At 36.2% G+C, this 16,543-nt stretch overlaps 1 protein-coding gene across 2 annotated transcripts in view; it reads left to right on the forward strand.

Moving 5' to 3' along the window:
* Window positions 1-16,543, forward strand: part of TBC1D23 (TBC1 domain family member 23) — a 56,338-nt gene that overhangs the window by 14,129 nt on the left and 25,666 nt on the right. For both annotated transcript variants that reach the window (XM_006058728.3, XM_006058729.4), the window contains exons 2-8: window positions 3,533-3,644; window positions 5,442-5,547; window positions 6,743-6,947; window positions 11,292-11,415; window positions 14,154-14,278; window positions 14,370-14,416; window positions 15,235-15,338. In XM_006058728.3, the coding sequence (XP_006058790.2) occupies window positions 3,533-3,644; window positions 5,442-5,547; window positions 6,743-6,947; window positions 11,292-11,415; window positions 14,154-14,278; window positions 14,370-14,416; window positions 15,235-15,338 (823 nt within the window). The remainder of the gene's footprint in view (window positions 1-3,532; window positions 3,645-5,441; window positions 5,548-6,742; window positions 6,948-11,291; window positions 11,416-14,153; window positions 14,279-14,369; window positions 14,417-15,234; window positions 15,339-16,543) is intronic.

The following is a 16,543-nucleotide window of genomic DNA, read 5'->3' on the forward strand; positions in this document are numbered from 1 at the left end:
TAAAGTGACTGGGTAGGGGAGTCTGAAGAAAGTGGTGGATAGGAGATTTTCAGGAAGATTGATGCCCAAAAGAAACAAACGGTGGTGAATCTTCATGATAGCATCATGAAGTTGTCTCTGTTTCCCGATGAGTCCTCCTAGAGCAAAGTATGGGAACAGAGAAGGCAGAACTGGTTCGAATAACCCAGTGTTAGGAGTTTGCAGCTTTCTGAATGTTTTAGGAACGTGAAGGGGTGAACTTCAGGGCGTTAAGAATGTGCTTGAAGTCTTAGGCCATGAAATTAATACTGACGAAGCCACATGAAAGTTCTGACAAGTCTGAGCCACCTTTCACCCTCTACTTGTAACTCCTTACACAGGAAGGAGGAGATGGGGAGGACACCCCTTCACCAAAATTAATTTTCTTCCATGCTCAAAAATAGAACCAAATATTTTTACATCTTTTAACTTCCTTTAAAGTTTATCATATACTGTTTGCCTTGCTATAATTCTAAAGCAGCTTGGGTTACAGTGCTTAAATTAGATTGGGTGATTTTGCTACAGAACATCAACTCTGGAGAAATTTTGTTAGATTGTATTTAAGTTTCAAAAATATATCATTGATAGATCATTGACAGTATACTGGAATGGGTTGCCATACCCTCCTCCAAGGAACCTTCCCTACCCAGGAATTGAACCCATGTTTCCTATGTCTCCTGCATTGGCAGGTGGGTTCTTTACCACAAGCGCCATCTGGGAAGCCCTAAACTATTATGCAAACAAATACTATAGTTTCAAGGTCACAGAGGCAGGAAGACATACATTCCTGTTTCTTTGCAACCCCAAATGTTTGGATTTGTTTTGTCTTAGACCTTCTGAGCAGAGAAGATAATTACTTATTTTTTAAATTTACTAAGATAATTAAACATGGCCTGTTCTTGTCTATTTTTAAGGCCTGTCAGACTGTCTAGTACATTTCTGTCAACTTTTAGCTTATAGAGATAGTGGGAATCCACCTTAACCAAAGAAGACTTTAAAAAGCACAACCCTCTCAGTCATACTCCACCAGACATGAGTTTTTTATTTGAATGTTAGGTGTTGCTTGTTCAAAAATGAAAAGAAACTTGCTCTGGGGAAAGGAAAATTCTGAGAGCTAAATACTGTCTCTTGATAGGAAATTGACTCTTACATGAATTATTTAGCTTCACTGTTTTCAGCTTTTTTACTACATTTATAAGTACATTTGTAATGTTGAAGTTCTGATAACTGAGCCTTTGAACTCCTTGTTCAGAAGATAACATTACTTTTAATTATTTAGTTTGTGAGAAGTGCCTTTGACTACTTACAGTGGAGCATTTTCTGGTTTCTTGCTTATGGTTGTGCTCCAGGAAACCACATTTGTGGTCCCCTGGGAACAGCATCAGAGAATCCAATAGCGGCTGTATCAACAGAGAGGTTATCATCATCAAGTATATTGAGGGTTGGACATTTTGCCCCAAAGTACTGACTTTGTTTTCTGCAGTAGTAAGGAATTTGGCAAAGTTTAAAAAGAAACCAAAGATTTTGCACTGAAAAATGAAAAAAATTTTAGTTCTTCATTAATTTGATAAAAATAATTTCATCTCATTAAATGGTATTTTCAGTTCACTTACACATTTAATCATTTAAAATTAATTGTATTTGTTCATCAAAGATCCCACTAAATTTTCTCTGTTTAATGGTTACAAACAGTCCTTCAGATTCTGACAGGCTGTCTTGTATACTTTGGCCAAACAGAATAGATGAAGCCCGGTCTTTATCACTTATAGGCCTTAACTATTTCTCAACTGTGGACTGAATGAAGTCTCTTTCTTTCATTTTCTGGTCCAACACTTTGGTGACCAAATAGCAAAAGAATGAAATGTTTCGTGTGTGGTTAACATACGAATGTTAACATACGAACATGTGGTTAACATACGAACATTCTTAAACATATGAATTTGTAGTAGCTTTGTTAAGAAAATCTATCAGATTTGATCCCAGCTTTTCTGTCAGATATGATCCCAAGTGATTACGTTTTCATTTAATTCCTTTCCATTAATGGGACAGCACTTTAGGAAAGTTATATATTTAAACTAATATTCTTGGAATCCTATGAATAGAGGAGATTTACATTATCTTACTGAGAGAATATGTAATGGGTGTAATTTATTTTCTTCAAGAACCAGAAACATGTGACAAAATCCTGGTTTCCTGATCCTAGTGGAATGCTCTGCCTTTTAGCCTGCTCCAAAGAATTTTAGAAATTGCCTGGCTCAGGGATTTTTATTTATTTACATTTCTTATGCATTGTGTACTAAAATTATAAATAATGACTGGAACTTTAGCTTTTGAGAATTCTGAGGGAATTAGCTATTTTAAGTAGTTATTTCCCAGCTAAAAAATAATCCATACCCTTGTGAAGGTTTTTAAGTTATTATTTCAACTTGCAAATAATTTTACAAATTTTGACCGTATATATATGAAATAAAATTTGTTTCGTGCTTTTCTCTTTAAACATAGTAGTCTAAATGTAACTGCTTGATTATTTGCTTGATAATGTACTTGATGTGGTTGTAGCTTGCTTTGATATATAATAAATACAGGGATGCCATTAGATTATTTTTTGTTCCTCTAACCTTTATTGACTATTCACTATAAGCCAGGCACTGTTCTGGGCATGATATCTCTATAGTTTTGTACTAGTATTCCCATACCTTGAATTCTTGGCCCGATTTTATGGCTTCTCCTTCCTGCCTCAATCTGAGCATAATGTTAAGAGCATAAATTCTAGAACTAGGCTGTTAAAATTTGTATCCTGGCTCTGCTATTACTAGATGTTTGACTATAAGCTACACAACCTCCCTTTACCTCAGTTTTTGCATCTGTAAACTGGGACCAGTAATATAACCTACTTCATAGGGTTACTGTAAGAATTACACACACACACACACACACACACACACACACACATACACACACACACGAAATGTTTGGAACAGTGCCTGGCACAAGGTTAGTCCTACAGAAAGTATTAGTCATTATCACTGCTATGAATATTACTATTACTGTGAATTCCTAGTACTGTTTGTCCTGTATACTATTTTTAAATTTCTTTAATCTTAGAAAACAGATAACTAAGCTTGCTAGAACTAAGTGTAAAATAAGAGTAGATTGACTATATGAAACCTGAGATTTCCTTTCAAGAAAACAAAATGCAGTATATGCTTTGATACTGCATTTTGGCTGCTGAGAACCTTTTTTGCTTAGTATGTACTGTCGCTCAGTTGTGTCCAACTCTCTGCGACACTATGGATGGTAGCCCCCAGGCTCCTCTGTCCATAAGCTTCTCCAGGCAAAGATACTGGAGTGAGATGCCATTTCCTTCTCCAGGGGATCTTCCCGACCCAGGGATCGAACCTGCATCTCCTGCATTGCATGCAGGCTAACCTTTAATAGGCCATATTTATTGAGGAAGTACTGAGGAAGGAAAAAAACCAAAAATTTATCTTAATAAAGAGGACTTGTTTTTCAGGGAAAAAGATCTTGAAGAAGCTCTGGAAGCAGGAGGTTGTGATCTTGAAACTTTGAGAAATATAATTCAAGGGAGGCCACTGCCTGCTGATCTGAGGGCTAAAGTTTGGAAGGTAACTGGAAACTAAAACAAGTAAAATGTAATCACTTAAGAACAATATTTTAGAATTTTGATTTTCAGCTGTCTTAGTTGCAGAGGACTTTATACTGTTATGTGCATTCCACATTTAGAAAATTTATCAAATAGAGCAGCTTGCTAAAGTGTGTTTCTGTGCAAGTGGAAAGTTTTAGTGTCTGACACTTTGAGACCCTGTGGACTATTGCCTGCCAGGCTCCTCTGTCCATACCATTTTCCAGGCAAGAATACTGGAGTGGGTTGCCATTTCCTTCTCCAGGGGATCTTCCTGACCCAGGGATTGAACCTGGGTCTCCTTCATTGCGGGCAGATATTTTACTGTCTGAACCACCAGGGAAGCCCGTGTTTCTGTAGTGTTTGGTATATTTAATAATTGAGGTTTTGAAAGGCAGTGCTTCCTTTTGTAACCATTAGAATTTATGTTTATGAAGATTATTCAGTGAAATGGGAAAGTGCAACCAATGAGTAAAATAGGATATATAATTGCAGATATGGCTATATTTTAAAAAAAAATTAAAAAGGTGGGAGAGGAAATAGGTCTCTGGGTGTTAGAATTACAGGAGATTTTCCTTTGCTCTATTTTCTGCTTCAGCTGTTCTCTCGTACATGTGTATTATAATTTTTTAATTTTAAATTAAGATTTTGTTACTATTAAAAAAGTAGTTCCCATTGTTAAAACATGTAAGCAAAGGATAACATAAAAAAAAATTGTCTGTTATCTACCACTTAGAGGTAAAACACATAGTAATATCTTGGTGTCACATCTTATCTTTTCCCCTCTGCACATATATGTATGTAACAGAAATGGGCTTATACCTGTGCTTAGTATTCTAAATGTTACAGAAATTTAAAACTCACGTAAAAACACTTGTTTAGTGGGCCCCCATCACTGAGTTGTAACTGTTGTCAACATTTGGCCCTGTTGCTGAACCTCCAATACTTTGGCTACCTGATGCAAATAATTGACTCCTTAGAAAAGACCCTGATGCTGGGAAGGATTGAAGGCAGGAAGAGAAGGGGACGACAGAGGATGAGATGGTTGGATAGCATCACCAGCTCAATGGACATGAGTTTGAGCAAGCTCTGGGAGTTGGTGATGGATATAGAAAGCTGGCGTGCTGCAGTCCATGGGGTTGCAAAGAGTTGGACACGACTGAGTGACTGAACTGAACATTTGGCTGATCTTATTTGATTAGTATTCTATCCTTTTCTCCCCACCCTACCCACTGTATTATTTTAAAGCAAATCCTTGGCAGGGCACTAAAATATTTAATATGAAAGTCTAAAGACTTTAAAAATAACCATAACACTATTAAATTGAAAAGAATTGTAATTCTTTAATGTGTTCTCACATGGTTGAGGGGACAAGGGCGCTAAGTAGGGTCTTCTGTATAAGGAGGCCAATCCCATTCATGTAGTGCTCTACCCTCAAGACTTGATCACCTCTCACAGGCCCCGTCTGTAAATACCAAAACATCGGGAATTTGGTCAACATAACGTGAATTTGGGGGAGGGGACACAAAGGTTCTTTCTATGGCATTAATGATATTTGCTTGAAATAAGCTTACATGTGTAAAATATTATGTAAATGTGTAATTCATTTTATTCACTGGTTTAACATAAAATAGTAAAATTTGATACAGACATTTTACTTGTAATTTTTGAAGTATACATTATTATCCCTAAATCCAGGCCTCTATTATTATTATAACGTATTTTTCAAGAGTGAGAAATAACATAAGGAGCCAGCTGCTTTTTTTTCTCTTTCTTCCAGATTGCTCTAAATGTTGCAGGAAAAGGTGATAGTTTGGCATCATGGGATGGTATTTTAGACCTGCCAGAACAGAACACTATTCACAAAGATTGTCTGGAGTTCATTGGTAAGTTTAATAATTGTTTTCAAACAGTGATAAATTCTGCAAATAATAATTTTTGGATGAAGGAGTCACTGTTTAGTAGAATGAACTTGTTATAATTGGGGATTTGATGAATTTGGAATATATTGAAAGGGCATAGTTTTAGAACATCTCTTTGGAAATTCTTATGAAATAATGTCAACATTTAAGAAAGAGAGTCTGATTTTTAGTATTTTTAAATTGTTTTTTGTATTATTGACCATCTGTATGATTGTATACAGCCCTCAGATTAAAAGGAGCTATTCCAAAAGTTTCTTTGTAAGTCATAAGTCATGATCTGCTATAGAAAACGTGTTATAGATCATGGGTGAATAGGTCTCAAATCCCTCACACTGTCTTTTGAAGATTAAATTATTTTGGTTTATAGTTCTCTTTTTTAATTCATCTATAGTCCATTGGTGTCTTTTTGTTTCTTTGTCATTTTTTAGTTAGATTATTGGCTAAATAGACTTTTTTATGGGCCGACCTCAAGAGAAACATTATTGCTAGGCGAAGGATAGAGAATTTGGTGGTGGAGAATGAATCACTTCCCCTCGCTTCAACAAAGCCATAATGGCAGCTGCCCTTCCTGGGGCAGAGATAGTCTTTATAATCTGTTATTTGGAAAACGCTTTTTTGCTTTCTGGGAATGTGGGTGATACCTACTTTCCTGCTTCATATTGTGCATTCTTTTACACACACACACACACCCCTCTTCCCTGGTGGTTCAGATGGTAAAGAGTCTGCCCTCAGTGTAGGAGACCCAGGTTCTATCCCTGGGTGGGGAAGATCCCCTGAGGAAGGGAATGGCTACCCATCCCAGTATTCTTGCCTGGAGAATCCCATAGGCATAGAAACCTGGTGGGCTACAGTCCATAGGTCGCATCGAGTCAGACATGACTGAGTGACTAACACTTTCACTTTTCACTACTTTCATGTATACACACACATGATATATATATATATGAAACATATATGAAGGTCCAGTATTAAGTAATAAATCCTGAATAGCTAGTGAATATGAATAGGTATAAGGAAAAATGTACTTTTATGTAGTTTTATTTTGTCCTTGACATGCTCTAAATGTAGTAAGATAGTAGCATGTATTTTGTAAACAAGTATTTTGTCCAATAACTGAGCATCTAGCAGCCCCTTGGTAATTTTGACTCTTATTTTTTAGATCACCTTTCAGTGCCAGAAGAGAAGGCAGCACAGTTACTTTTGGATATTGAATCTGTAATTACCTTTTATTGTAAATCCCGTAACATTAAGTATAGCTCAACCCTTAGCTGGATACATCTCCTCAAACCGTTGGTGCATCTTCAGCTGCCACGTAGTGATTTATACAACTGCTTTTATGCGATCATGAATAAGTACATTCCCAGGTAAGACACGATTTTTTATTATAGCTGTAAAATGAAGGAAGTTCTAGTTTGTTTTGAAGTAAAGTTGTTAGATTTATTTTGATGGTAAAGTAAAAGGTTCAAGTAATTTTTAAGGTTGTTTGAATTGTAATTGTTATTTGACTTTATTTTTGTGCTTATAAATATTTTTTAAAGGATTCTTTAGTTAAGAATTTGTGCTTGTAGAGTTCATGTATGCAGAATAACTTTTCATACTTTTTGGATGATACCTCTATTTTGATTTCTTCACTTATAAAAATAACATTATAGTGTCTAAGTAAAAGTTTTGGAGTGCTGCTATCTTCAGTGAGGTGCTGAGGTTACAGCCTGGAATATAGTCCTAGAAATACAGATGTTGAAGAAGTAATTGGAAGTGCACTGAGTGTTAGGAAGGTGAAATGCAGAGTGCTATGGGAATGTACAGTGGGGGTGACCTGACTTACCCTGGAGGTCAGGAAGGTTTTCTCTGGGAAAGTGACACTTAAATTGAGTCTAGACAGATGTGTGGGTTGTTTTGGGGGGATGGAAGAGGTACGGGGAAGAAGGGAGGTGGGTAGGAGGAGGGGTGGAATTCAGAAAGAATTCTTGTAGTTCTCAGGTATGGATCAGGTAGTCAGAATTTTAGTGCCAAAAGGAACTTTTGACATAATCTAGAGCAGTGGTTGGGCTGCGCAGTGAACCTTGGGTACACATTGGAGTCATTGGAAGTGAAGTGAAGTCGCTCAGTTGTGTCCCGACTCTTTTCGACCCCATGGACTGCAGCCTACCAGGCTCCTCGGTCCATGGGATTCTCCAGGCAAGAGTACTGGAGAGTCATTGGGGATGGGGTTAAAAAATCCTGATGCCTTTTTGCATACCTGACTAATTAAATCAGATCTCTGAGGAGGCCAGCCATGCATTGAGGTTTGTTTAGATTTAGAGCTTGGTTGATTGCAGCATGCACCTAAGGTAAGAGGACTGCTATTCTAGAGCTTGATAGTTAAATGACTGCCATTTCCCCCCCCTGCTTTTCATGTGAAAAGCACTGGGTTAGCTGTGGGTGCTTTTTGTATTTTCTCACTTAAACAGTGACCACTGTAAGGCAGATATGTCACAGCTACAGAAACTGAAGCAAAGACAGATGTTAAATGACTTATTCAGCATTATACTTCTGGTGTATGACTGAGTCAGGATTTGAACCTAAGTTTGATTGGACACTTGTGCTTTAACTTACAAGTTTCTCCACCCCGGTTGCTTATTAGAATCAACTAAACAACTTTTTTTTGTTTTTGTTTTCTTTTTCTTTTACAGATTTAGATATCATTTACATAATATAAAATTCATCCTTTTAATATGTACAATTCCATGGCTTTTAGTATAGTCACAGAATTGTGCAGCCATAGCTACAATCCTTTTTAGAATGTTTCTGTCACCCCCAAAAGAAACCCTGAACTCACAAGCGTTCAACTCCATTACCCCCCAGCACTCTCAGCCCTAGGCAACCACTCATCTTTCTCTGTGGATTTGCCCATTCTGGGTATTTCATATAAATAGAACCTTATAATACATGGTCTTTTGTGACTACCTTTGTTCACTTAGCATTGTCTTTTAAAGATTCATCTGTATGTATTTATAGCATATATTAATACCATTACTTTATTTCTTTTTATTGCTGAGTAACATTTCATTGTATGTACAATGAAATAAAATAGCACATTTTATTTACTCATGTAATAGTTGCTGGATATTTGGATTCTTTTTGACTGTTATGAATAATGCAACTATGAACATTTGTGTACAAATATTTGTGTGGACATTGCTTTGGGATATGTACCTAGGAGTGGGATTGTTGGATCATATGGTAAATCTATGTTTAACCTTTTGAGGAATTGCCAGACTTCTCCACAATTGCAGCATTTTACAATCCCACCAGCAGTAAATAAAGATCCCAGTTTCTATAGATTCTTGCCAACTTTTTTTTTTTTAATTATGGCCAGACTGAGTGTGAAGTGGTATCTCATTATGGTTTTTGTTTCCATTTCCCTGACAGCTAGTGACTTGGGGCATTTTTTTTCATGTGCCTAGATGCAGTTTGTATGTCCTCTTTGGAGAAATGTCTATTCAGCCAAAGAGCTTTTAAAACATACTGACCCTTGATGTTTCAAATATAAGTAGACTGTGTAGAGCCATGTCGATTTTTAAATTCCCAGGCAATTCTAATACATACCAGAGTGGAGAACCTGGGTGTGACCTTGAAGCGATAGGGCCTTCATGTGAGGAAAGCAGACCTAGAGATGCCAGAATACAGGGCTATGCTCATGGTAAAGCAGAGGCTAGAATTCACATTTGGGAGTCATTCTGTTATACTAATGGAGGAGGAAATGGCAACCTACTCCAGTATTCCTGTCGGGAAAATCCCGTGGACAGAGGAGCCTGGCGGGCTGCAGTCCATAGGGCTGCAAAGAGTCGGACACAACTGAGCGACTGTGTTATACTAAATCTCTCAACTGCTTATATTTTTACCACCTCTCAGTGTAACAAAACTAGTAATAGCAAGGGACATGATGATCCAGCTTTGTCTCTACAGGATGTTGGTGGTGGTAGATACTAGTAAAGGCTGTATTGTAGAGGTTTACTAGTAGAGGTTTGCATTGAGCTGTGTAACATACTTTGTCAGGTTACACCAGTTACTGTTTCCATGAATTCCACATGTAACACAGTACTCCAGCCAGAGTCAGTGTTAATACCCCTGCATAGGGCTCAGCCCCACAAAATGTTGCTCAAACAACTCCATTATAATACATCTTATTAGAGAGTCAGATGTAACATGAGTCGAATTCTATCAAGCACACTGCTTTGCAGTGGAGAGTAACTTTCAGTACACAGCTATTAAATGAATAGATGCTGTTTCAATGGCTGATGCCCTGAGATGTCCCACTTTTTCCGAGGATGAGACCCACAAACTAGGCAATTGTCCTTACAATGTGTGTTCCTAGTCTTCTTACCACTGTGTCTCCGTGTTTTGTTTTAGCAATCTACTGCCTTGACTTTATAGAGTGGGGAAAGTGTTCAGACAGAGGAGGAGGTAGTCTTGTCAGTATGAATCCAGTTCTATCTTTGGGCATCTGAATTAGCAAATTAGGGCCTTTTCTACAAAACTTCCCTGTTATCTACAGTATTAAAAATGGTAGATGAATGGTTATACCAAATCCTGACATTGACCTTAGATCTTAGTTTTGCAGAGATTATTTTTCATTATTCCCACTTGAATAGCATTTTGAAACATTCTTTATCAATGCTTTTCATTAATGTTTTTACATGAAATCTTTCACCTTATTTCAGTTTTTTTTTTACAGTTTGCTTTTTAAAGACTACATCTACCAAAATCCCACTAGTTCAAATATTAAATTACATATATGGGAGGGTAGCTTGGTATAATGGTTTAATGCCCAGTTTCTGTGTACAAGTCTTAATGCCATCACTTCTTAGCTATGTGACCTTGGTTGACCTGCTTGACCACAGCTAAGCCTCAGTTTTCTCATCTGTAAATTGAGGGTGATAATAATATCTTTCATAGAGTTGCTTGTAAAGATAAAGTAAGATAACATTGTAAACTGTATGTAGTGTCTGGCACATGGTGTTTCCTCAGTAAATACTGACTTTTATTAAGATGGCCTGCAATCTGAGCTGTGTACATTTTTAATGGTTTATTAGACAGATTTATTAGACACCAGGGAACAAGGCAAGAAGTATTATAGTTACTCAATAAGGTCAGTGTTTGGCACCTCCTGGGATTTTCTCTGAGCATCTGGTACCCGGGCCACTTCCAGTCACAGCTCTGGGTCCACTCTTTTGGAATGTTCGTCTGTGGCCATTTCAGACTTGGACCTTTGCTGAAGGGATTCTTAATTGAGTACGTTAACTATGGAGCCAACCTGAAGCCTTCCTGGGAGATCTTTCTTATTTGGCAGAAAAAGAAGGGAGCTGGACTTCCTCAGGGCTCTCTAGATCTCCCTTTGGGATCCAAAGCTTATCAAAATAACCTAAGTGGTCCCTCTGTTTTCATTGGTCCCTGTAGTCCTTTCTCCTGAGTGCTGCCTGGGTTCACCTGGAAAGAATCTTCCTAGAGTTGGCTGTAGACGTGCCATTTCTTCCTATCAGGTCAGGTATGTTAGGTGTAAGCAAGAGAGGTCTGCCCCCGGTTGCGTCAGGTAGGCTTGCTGTCAATGCTCTTAAGTCGGATACTCTGGGGTAAGGAGGGGAGGAGGGTATTGCACGAGGACTGGTTACTGATATGATCAGTTTTGACCTATTAATGCAAGAAACTTTGCTTCTCTTGTCTTTTAGGGATTGTTCCCTGAAGGGGAGACCATTTCATCTTTTCCGATTACTCATCCAATACCATGAACCTGAGCTTTGTTCTTTTCTTGATACAAAGAAAATTACTCCAGACTCCTATGCACTCAACTGGGTAATAAAGTGAAAGTAGGAACACTTAATGAAAAATAGTTTTCTGTGAAACTATAGTTAGTTCCCCCCCAAAGCAAAAGAAAGAAAAGTGTTAAATTATAGACCATTATTATTTAAGACAAAGGATTAAAATTATTAGCACTTCAAAGATTTTTTTTTTGCTCTTCATTTAGTTTAAATTATTTAATACGAAGTTTAGCCTTTGTTGTTTTAGAAATATATGTAAATATATATGGTATGTATCAGTTCACTTTAAAACTGTGTGATTAAATTGTTGATAGTGTGTTTGAGAATTGATCTATAATCATGAAGAAAATAACTTAAGATTATCAAATGATTGATACAAAAGAATATAAAATACATCTCAGTCCTCTGTCATTCTATATTTATATTTTAAATGGGAAGTTTTATTATCTTAGGTCTGTGGTTCTCAAGCCTTTTGATCTCAGGACCTCTTACACGCAACATTTTTTGAGGATCCATAATTTATGTGGATCACATTGGTTAGAAATTAAGAAATTTTAGGTATTCGTTTAGAAGCAGTGATAAATCCAATACATGTTAGCATAAATATTTTAAATGAAAATGAACTATTTCCCAAAAAGAAAGAATAGTGGCATTTTTAAGTTTGCAAATCTCATTGATGTTTGGGTAGATCACAGGCAAGTACATTCTCATATCTGTTTCTTTATTCAGTCAGTGATGATACCATATTTCATGTAACCTTTGGAAAATTGTGTTGTTCATTTGTGAGAGAACGAATATGAAAAGGGCAAAATATGAGTATTAGTACGAAAATACCTTTGATCTCACAAACTCCCCTGTAAATACTCTTGGAGATGTCCAAGGCTCCTCAGACCATACTTTGAGAACTGCTCTTATAGGGTAACTTGAAGGTCTTTTTAAAACAGTGTTTAGGTTCCAGAAGAAAATATATGTATATTCAAAAATTTTAACATGTTTCTTGATGATGTCTTAACTAAATTTTCTTCAGAAAGGATTCCATTTCTGCCATTTATTTACTGTGTTATTTAATACACTTAGCCTCTGAACTTTGATTTCTTCATCTGTAAAATGGGACTAATAATAGGATCTATCTCAGAGGGTGATGGGATGAGTAGACAGTGAGACCCTAGAGACCCTAATTGGTTTCAGCTCTAGCATACTAAACCTCAAGAACCTGCTCTTTCGTTCCTTCTTGGCTACAGTCTAGTCACTTTGATAAAAATAAAATTGTAGGTTCTCTGAGATTCATATGTTGTTCATATTAAATCTACTTATTTGTATCGAAGTAAGAAATTTTCTTTTAAGAATTTGAATATTTTCATAGACGTCTTTCTGGTCACATCATACCCGAGAAATGCCATTTCTGTGGCCAGAACTCTGGATTAGTACTCAGTGCTGGTTGTAGATTTTAACTGGTTATGGAAACAACCAGTTTCTCTTTGTCAGTTTCCCAAGTAGTTCATTCTTGCTACCAGCATCTTGTCTATGGAGTAGAGTCTTTCTTTTCCAATCATGAGATAAAGAAAAACCAGTTCCTGTGATTTGAGAACTCATCACTGAGAATGATGTGGAGGTAGCTTTAGTTTGGCTAAGTGAGGTTAAGTGGTTAAGTTTGGTTAAGTGAGGTTGCCCGTACCTTGTCTGTCTGTATTTGCATCTTCCTTATTTCTAATAGTAAATTTTAAGCAACTACCAAAAACATTAGAAGCATTATGTATTATACTTTAAAAGTTTATGGTCGACTGTAATAGCAGCTACATCAGTGGAGTCTCAGGCTTTTTTTAGTCCAGGCATCACCACTTACTAGCTCTGTGATGTTAGGAAGGTTATTTCGTACAGGTTTATTTTCCTACCTATAATACAGGGAGGAAGATGTCTACTTTGAAAGCCTGTCATGAGAATATTTAAAATAAGAGACATTTAATGAAAGATATGTGGCAGTAATTTAGTACCTGGCACAAAATATTCACTAAATGTATGTGTTCTTGTTAGCTTCCTTTATTCATTAAAATGTTTTAAATTTAAACCTCTAGATAATTGTTTCTGTATCTAAGAAAAATGGAATAATCTAAAAATATCCCTAAATTCATGCAATTTAAAACACAGTTGGGCTCTAGAGAAACTTACATACATTAACAACTCTTTAATTGACATAGAAAACCATAGAGCTCTTGAAACGTTTTGCAGGACATCAGTGTTGTCTCATTTGTTTCAAATTATGTACAAGTAAGCTTGGGGCACAGTTGGCCTTTAAATTGTTATTACAATTTCATTTGGTGCTCTTAACTGAAATTAACCATGCTTGATCTTCACAATTTCTGAGCAAGTTAAGTACTGTAGTAGTTACCTTATAGAGCTCATGGGTAATTATGCTAGTTATTATGCTGTGGCAGATACATGCTAACTTAAGTTACTTTAGATATTAAGGGTTAGTTATCTTTCTCTTCACCACAGCAGTGGCAGAGCATGGGTAATATTCCTTTAAAAAAAAAAAGTAGAAATGTAAAGCTCCTGAGGTTAAGTGACATGCCCTAAGGCACACAGCTGGTCAGTGGCTTCATTGTGCCTTGAGTCCACATAGTCTTTGGATTACATACAGTAAAATTAAGGTCCATGGTAAATATCAGGTACAGACAGTTTGTTGTAATGTTACTTATGCATTTGCCTCAATACTTTAAAAAGAGCAAGTCATTTCCTGTGGTTTATATTTCTCATTTCATTTCCTGATTACAGCTTGGAAGCCTTTTTGCCTGTTACTGTTCCACTGAAGTCACTCAGGCAATATGGGATGGATATCTACAACAGGCAGATCCATTTTTTATTTATTTCTTAATGTTAATAATCCTTGTTAATGCAAAGTAAGTATCAAGTTGGCTGGATTTTTCTCCTCTCTGTTCTCAGGGTGCTCTATTAGTATTTAACTCAAATTCATGTGATTCTCTTTTACAGAGAAGTCATTTTAGGGCAGGAGTCTGACAGCAAAGAAGAAGTTATCCGTAAGTATCACTTAATGTGGAGAAAACATTTTTCAAGTCACTTAATTTTCTAAAACTCAAGTTTTCTCATCCATTATGTGAATTTAGATTAGTCTAAAAGAGCTCTGAGGTTCCCTTCAAATCTTACACACTGTCCACATACAGGCCTTAAAGATGGTCTCCCCAGATTTGCTACCCTCATTCATCCCTTACATGTTTTTTTCACTCATTCAGTTCTTTTCTGTACACTGTTTCTTTGGTTTAAATAAACTGGTCTCCTCTCTCTCCCCCTTTCCCCTCCTTCCTTAATTTTCCTTTGAATCCCCAACTCTTGTAATTATCTCCATTGTTGAAATGTTGATCCTCCTTTTGGGTCCTCTCCACTCCAGCCCTCACAGATTTACTTCCTTTCTATAGTACCCAGCACACTGTACTGTCTGCGTTAAGTGTTTACTTCACTACATTATATGATTTATCTTTATATTTCTCAAGCAAGACAAAGTTCCTTAAGTCAGGAACCATTTCTTGGTTATTTTTTATTTGCAGGGGCCCTGGCATTTGTGTTTGTTAAATAAATCACAGTATTCCAATCAAGGCTAATGAATTTGATTTGATTGCCAGACACCATCAGTCACTAATAGCAGGATTATATTAAGAGTTTCAGCTCCTTTGGGGAAAATCCACATCTCTTCAAGCAGTTTTCTGTGCATCACTGTTGCGATTTCATTTATAAAACTATAATGTTGAAGATAAACCAACTTTGATATATAATGTTTATTGTTGTATACTTTACAAGCAAAATTTGAAAATATTATAATTTATTTATAATCCTATTTCAGAGTTCTTGGAAAATACTCCTTCCAGTTTGAATCTAGAAGATATAGAAGACCTTTTCTCTCTGGCTCAGTATTATTGCAGTAAAACACCAGCTTCATTTAGGAAGGTATCAGACAAGGAATGACCTGCTTCAGTATTTCACATTTTGTGCATTGTTTTATGTTTATGTTGTATCCACTTCAGTTAAAATACTCTAGGTTGTCATTCTTTCTGTATATTACAGTTTTGTGTGACTTTTTCCACTACAAATATTCTCCCTAGTAGAGGAATAGACATTTTAAAAAGATAGTATACAAATACGCTAGGAGCCATTTTACCTCTCCTCTGATTATTATTTCTGATCATGAGAAAATTGACTATAAGGTATTTCTTAAATTAATGCTTCCTTGACTTTAAAATTTGTGTTATAGAAATCTGATTGAGGAGGTATCATTATGCCTTCTTATCTGGAGTTAAAGTTAAAACTCCAACTTTTAATGATGCTGAGCTGTCTTTTACACAAAAAAAGGGTCACTTAAGCTCCATGGGGACCCTGAACCTTTCTCAGATCAGGCAAGTGCTTTCAAGAGAAATGACATCAGATTAGAAGTCCAAGTGCTGTGAACTTCTAGAAACTAAAACTCTAGATTCTAAAGCTAGTAATGGAGACAGCATGGAATTACTATTTATAAACTATTTGTGACCTCAAGTACTCATGAGAACATTATTGTCTTTTTTTTATTTTTAAGGCATTCTACCATCATGATTGTTAGTTGGAAGTTATCATGTCCCTGAAATATTAAGATGAGATTAAGTTATGTTCAGTATAGTGTGTCCAGGAGGCAGATGATGGAAACTTTTTAAGAACATTTCCCTCAAAACTAATTATAAAAGAAATTTGTTTGTCAGGACTAATTTCAGTTATTTTAATAATTGCTTATGTAGATTACCTCAGTTCCCAACAATGTTGACTAAGTTAGATGGCAAGGTAGTGGTTATGATACTAGATGAAAAAGAAGTCTTATCCTTTTCTTTCCAGCCTTTTAAGAGAATAGTTTTTATTCTTCAGACATAGTAAATAAACTGCACTAGCAATTGCTAATTAGAGCAGGTTTTATTAGCAGCATATTACATAATTTATGCCATATTTTAATTTTTATTCAATATTAAAGCATAAAATGTTGTGAGTAATCATTTAAAAATTTGCTATTTAAATGTATGTGATAGTATAGAAAATAGCTGTGTAGAATGTGTTATTTTTTTCTTAGTCTTTCATTTTGTGTTAACTCAAACACAGGCTTTGTTTGTAGCCTTTTTGTAGCTTTTAGCCTA

Source organism: Bubalus bubalis, chromosome 1, assembly GCF_019923935.1.
Source record: "Bubalus bubalis isolate 160015118507 breed Murrah chromosome 1, NDDB_SH_1, whole genome shotgun sequence".
NCBI lineage: Eukaryota > Metazoa > Chordata > Mammalia > Artiodactyla > Bovidae > Bubalus > Bubalus bubalis.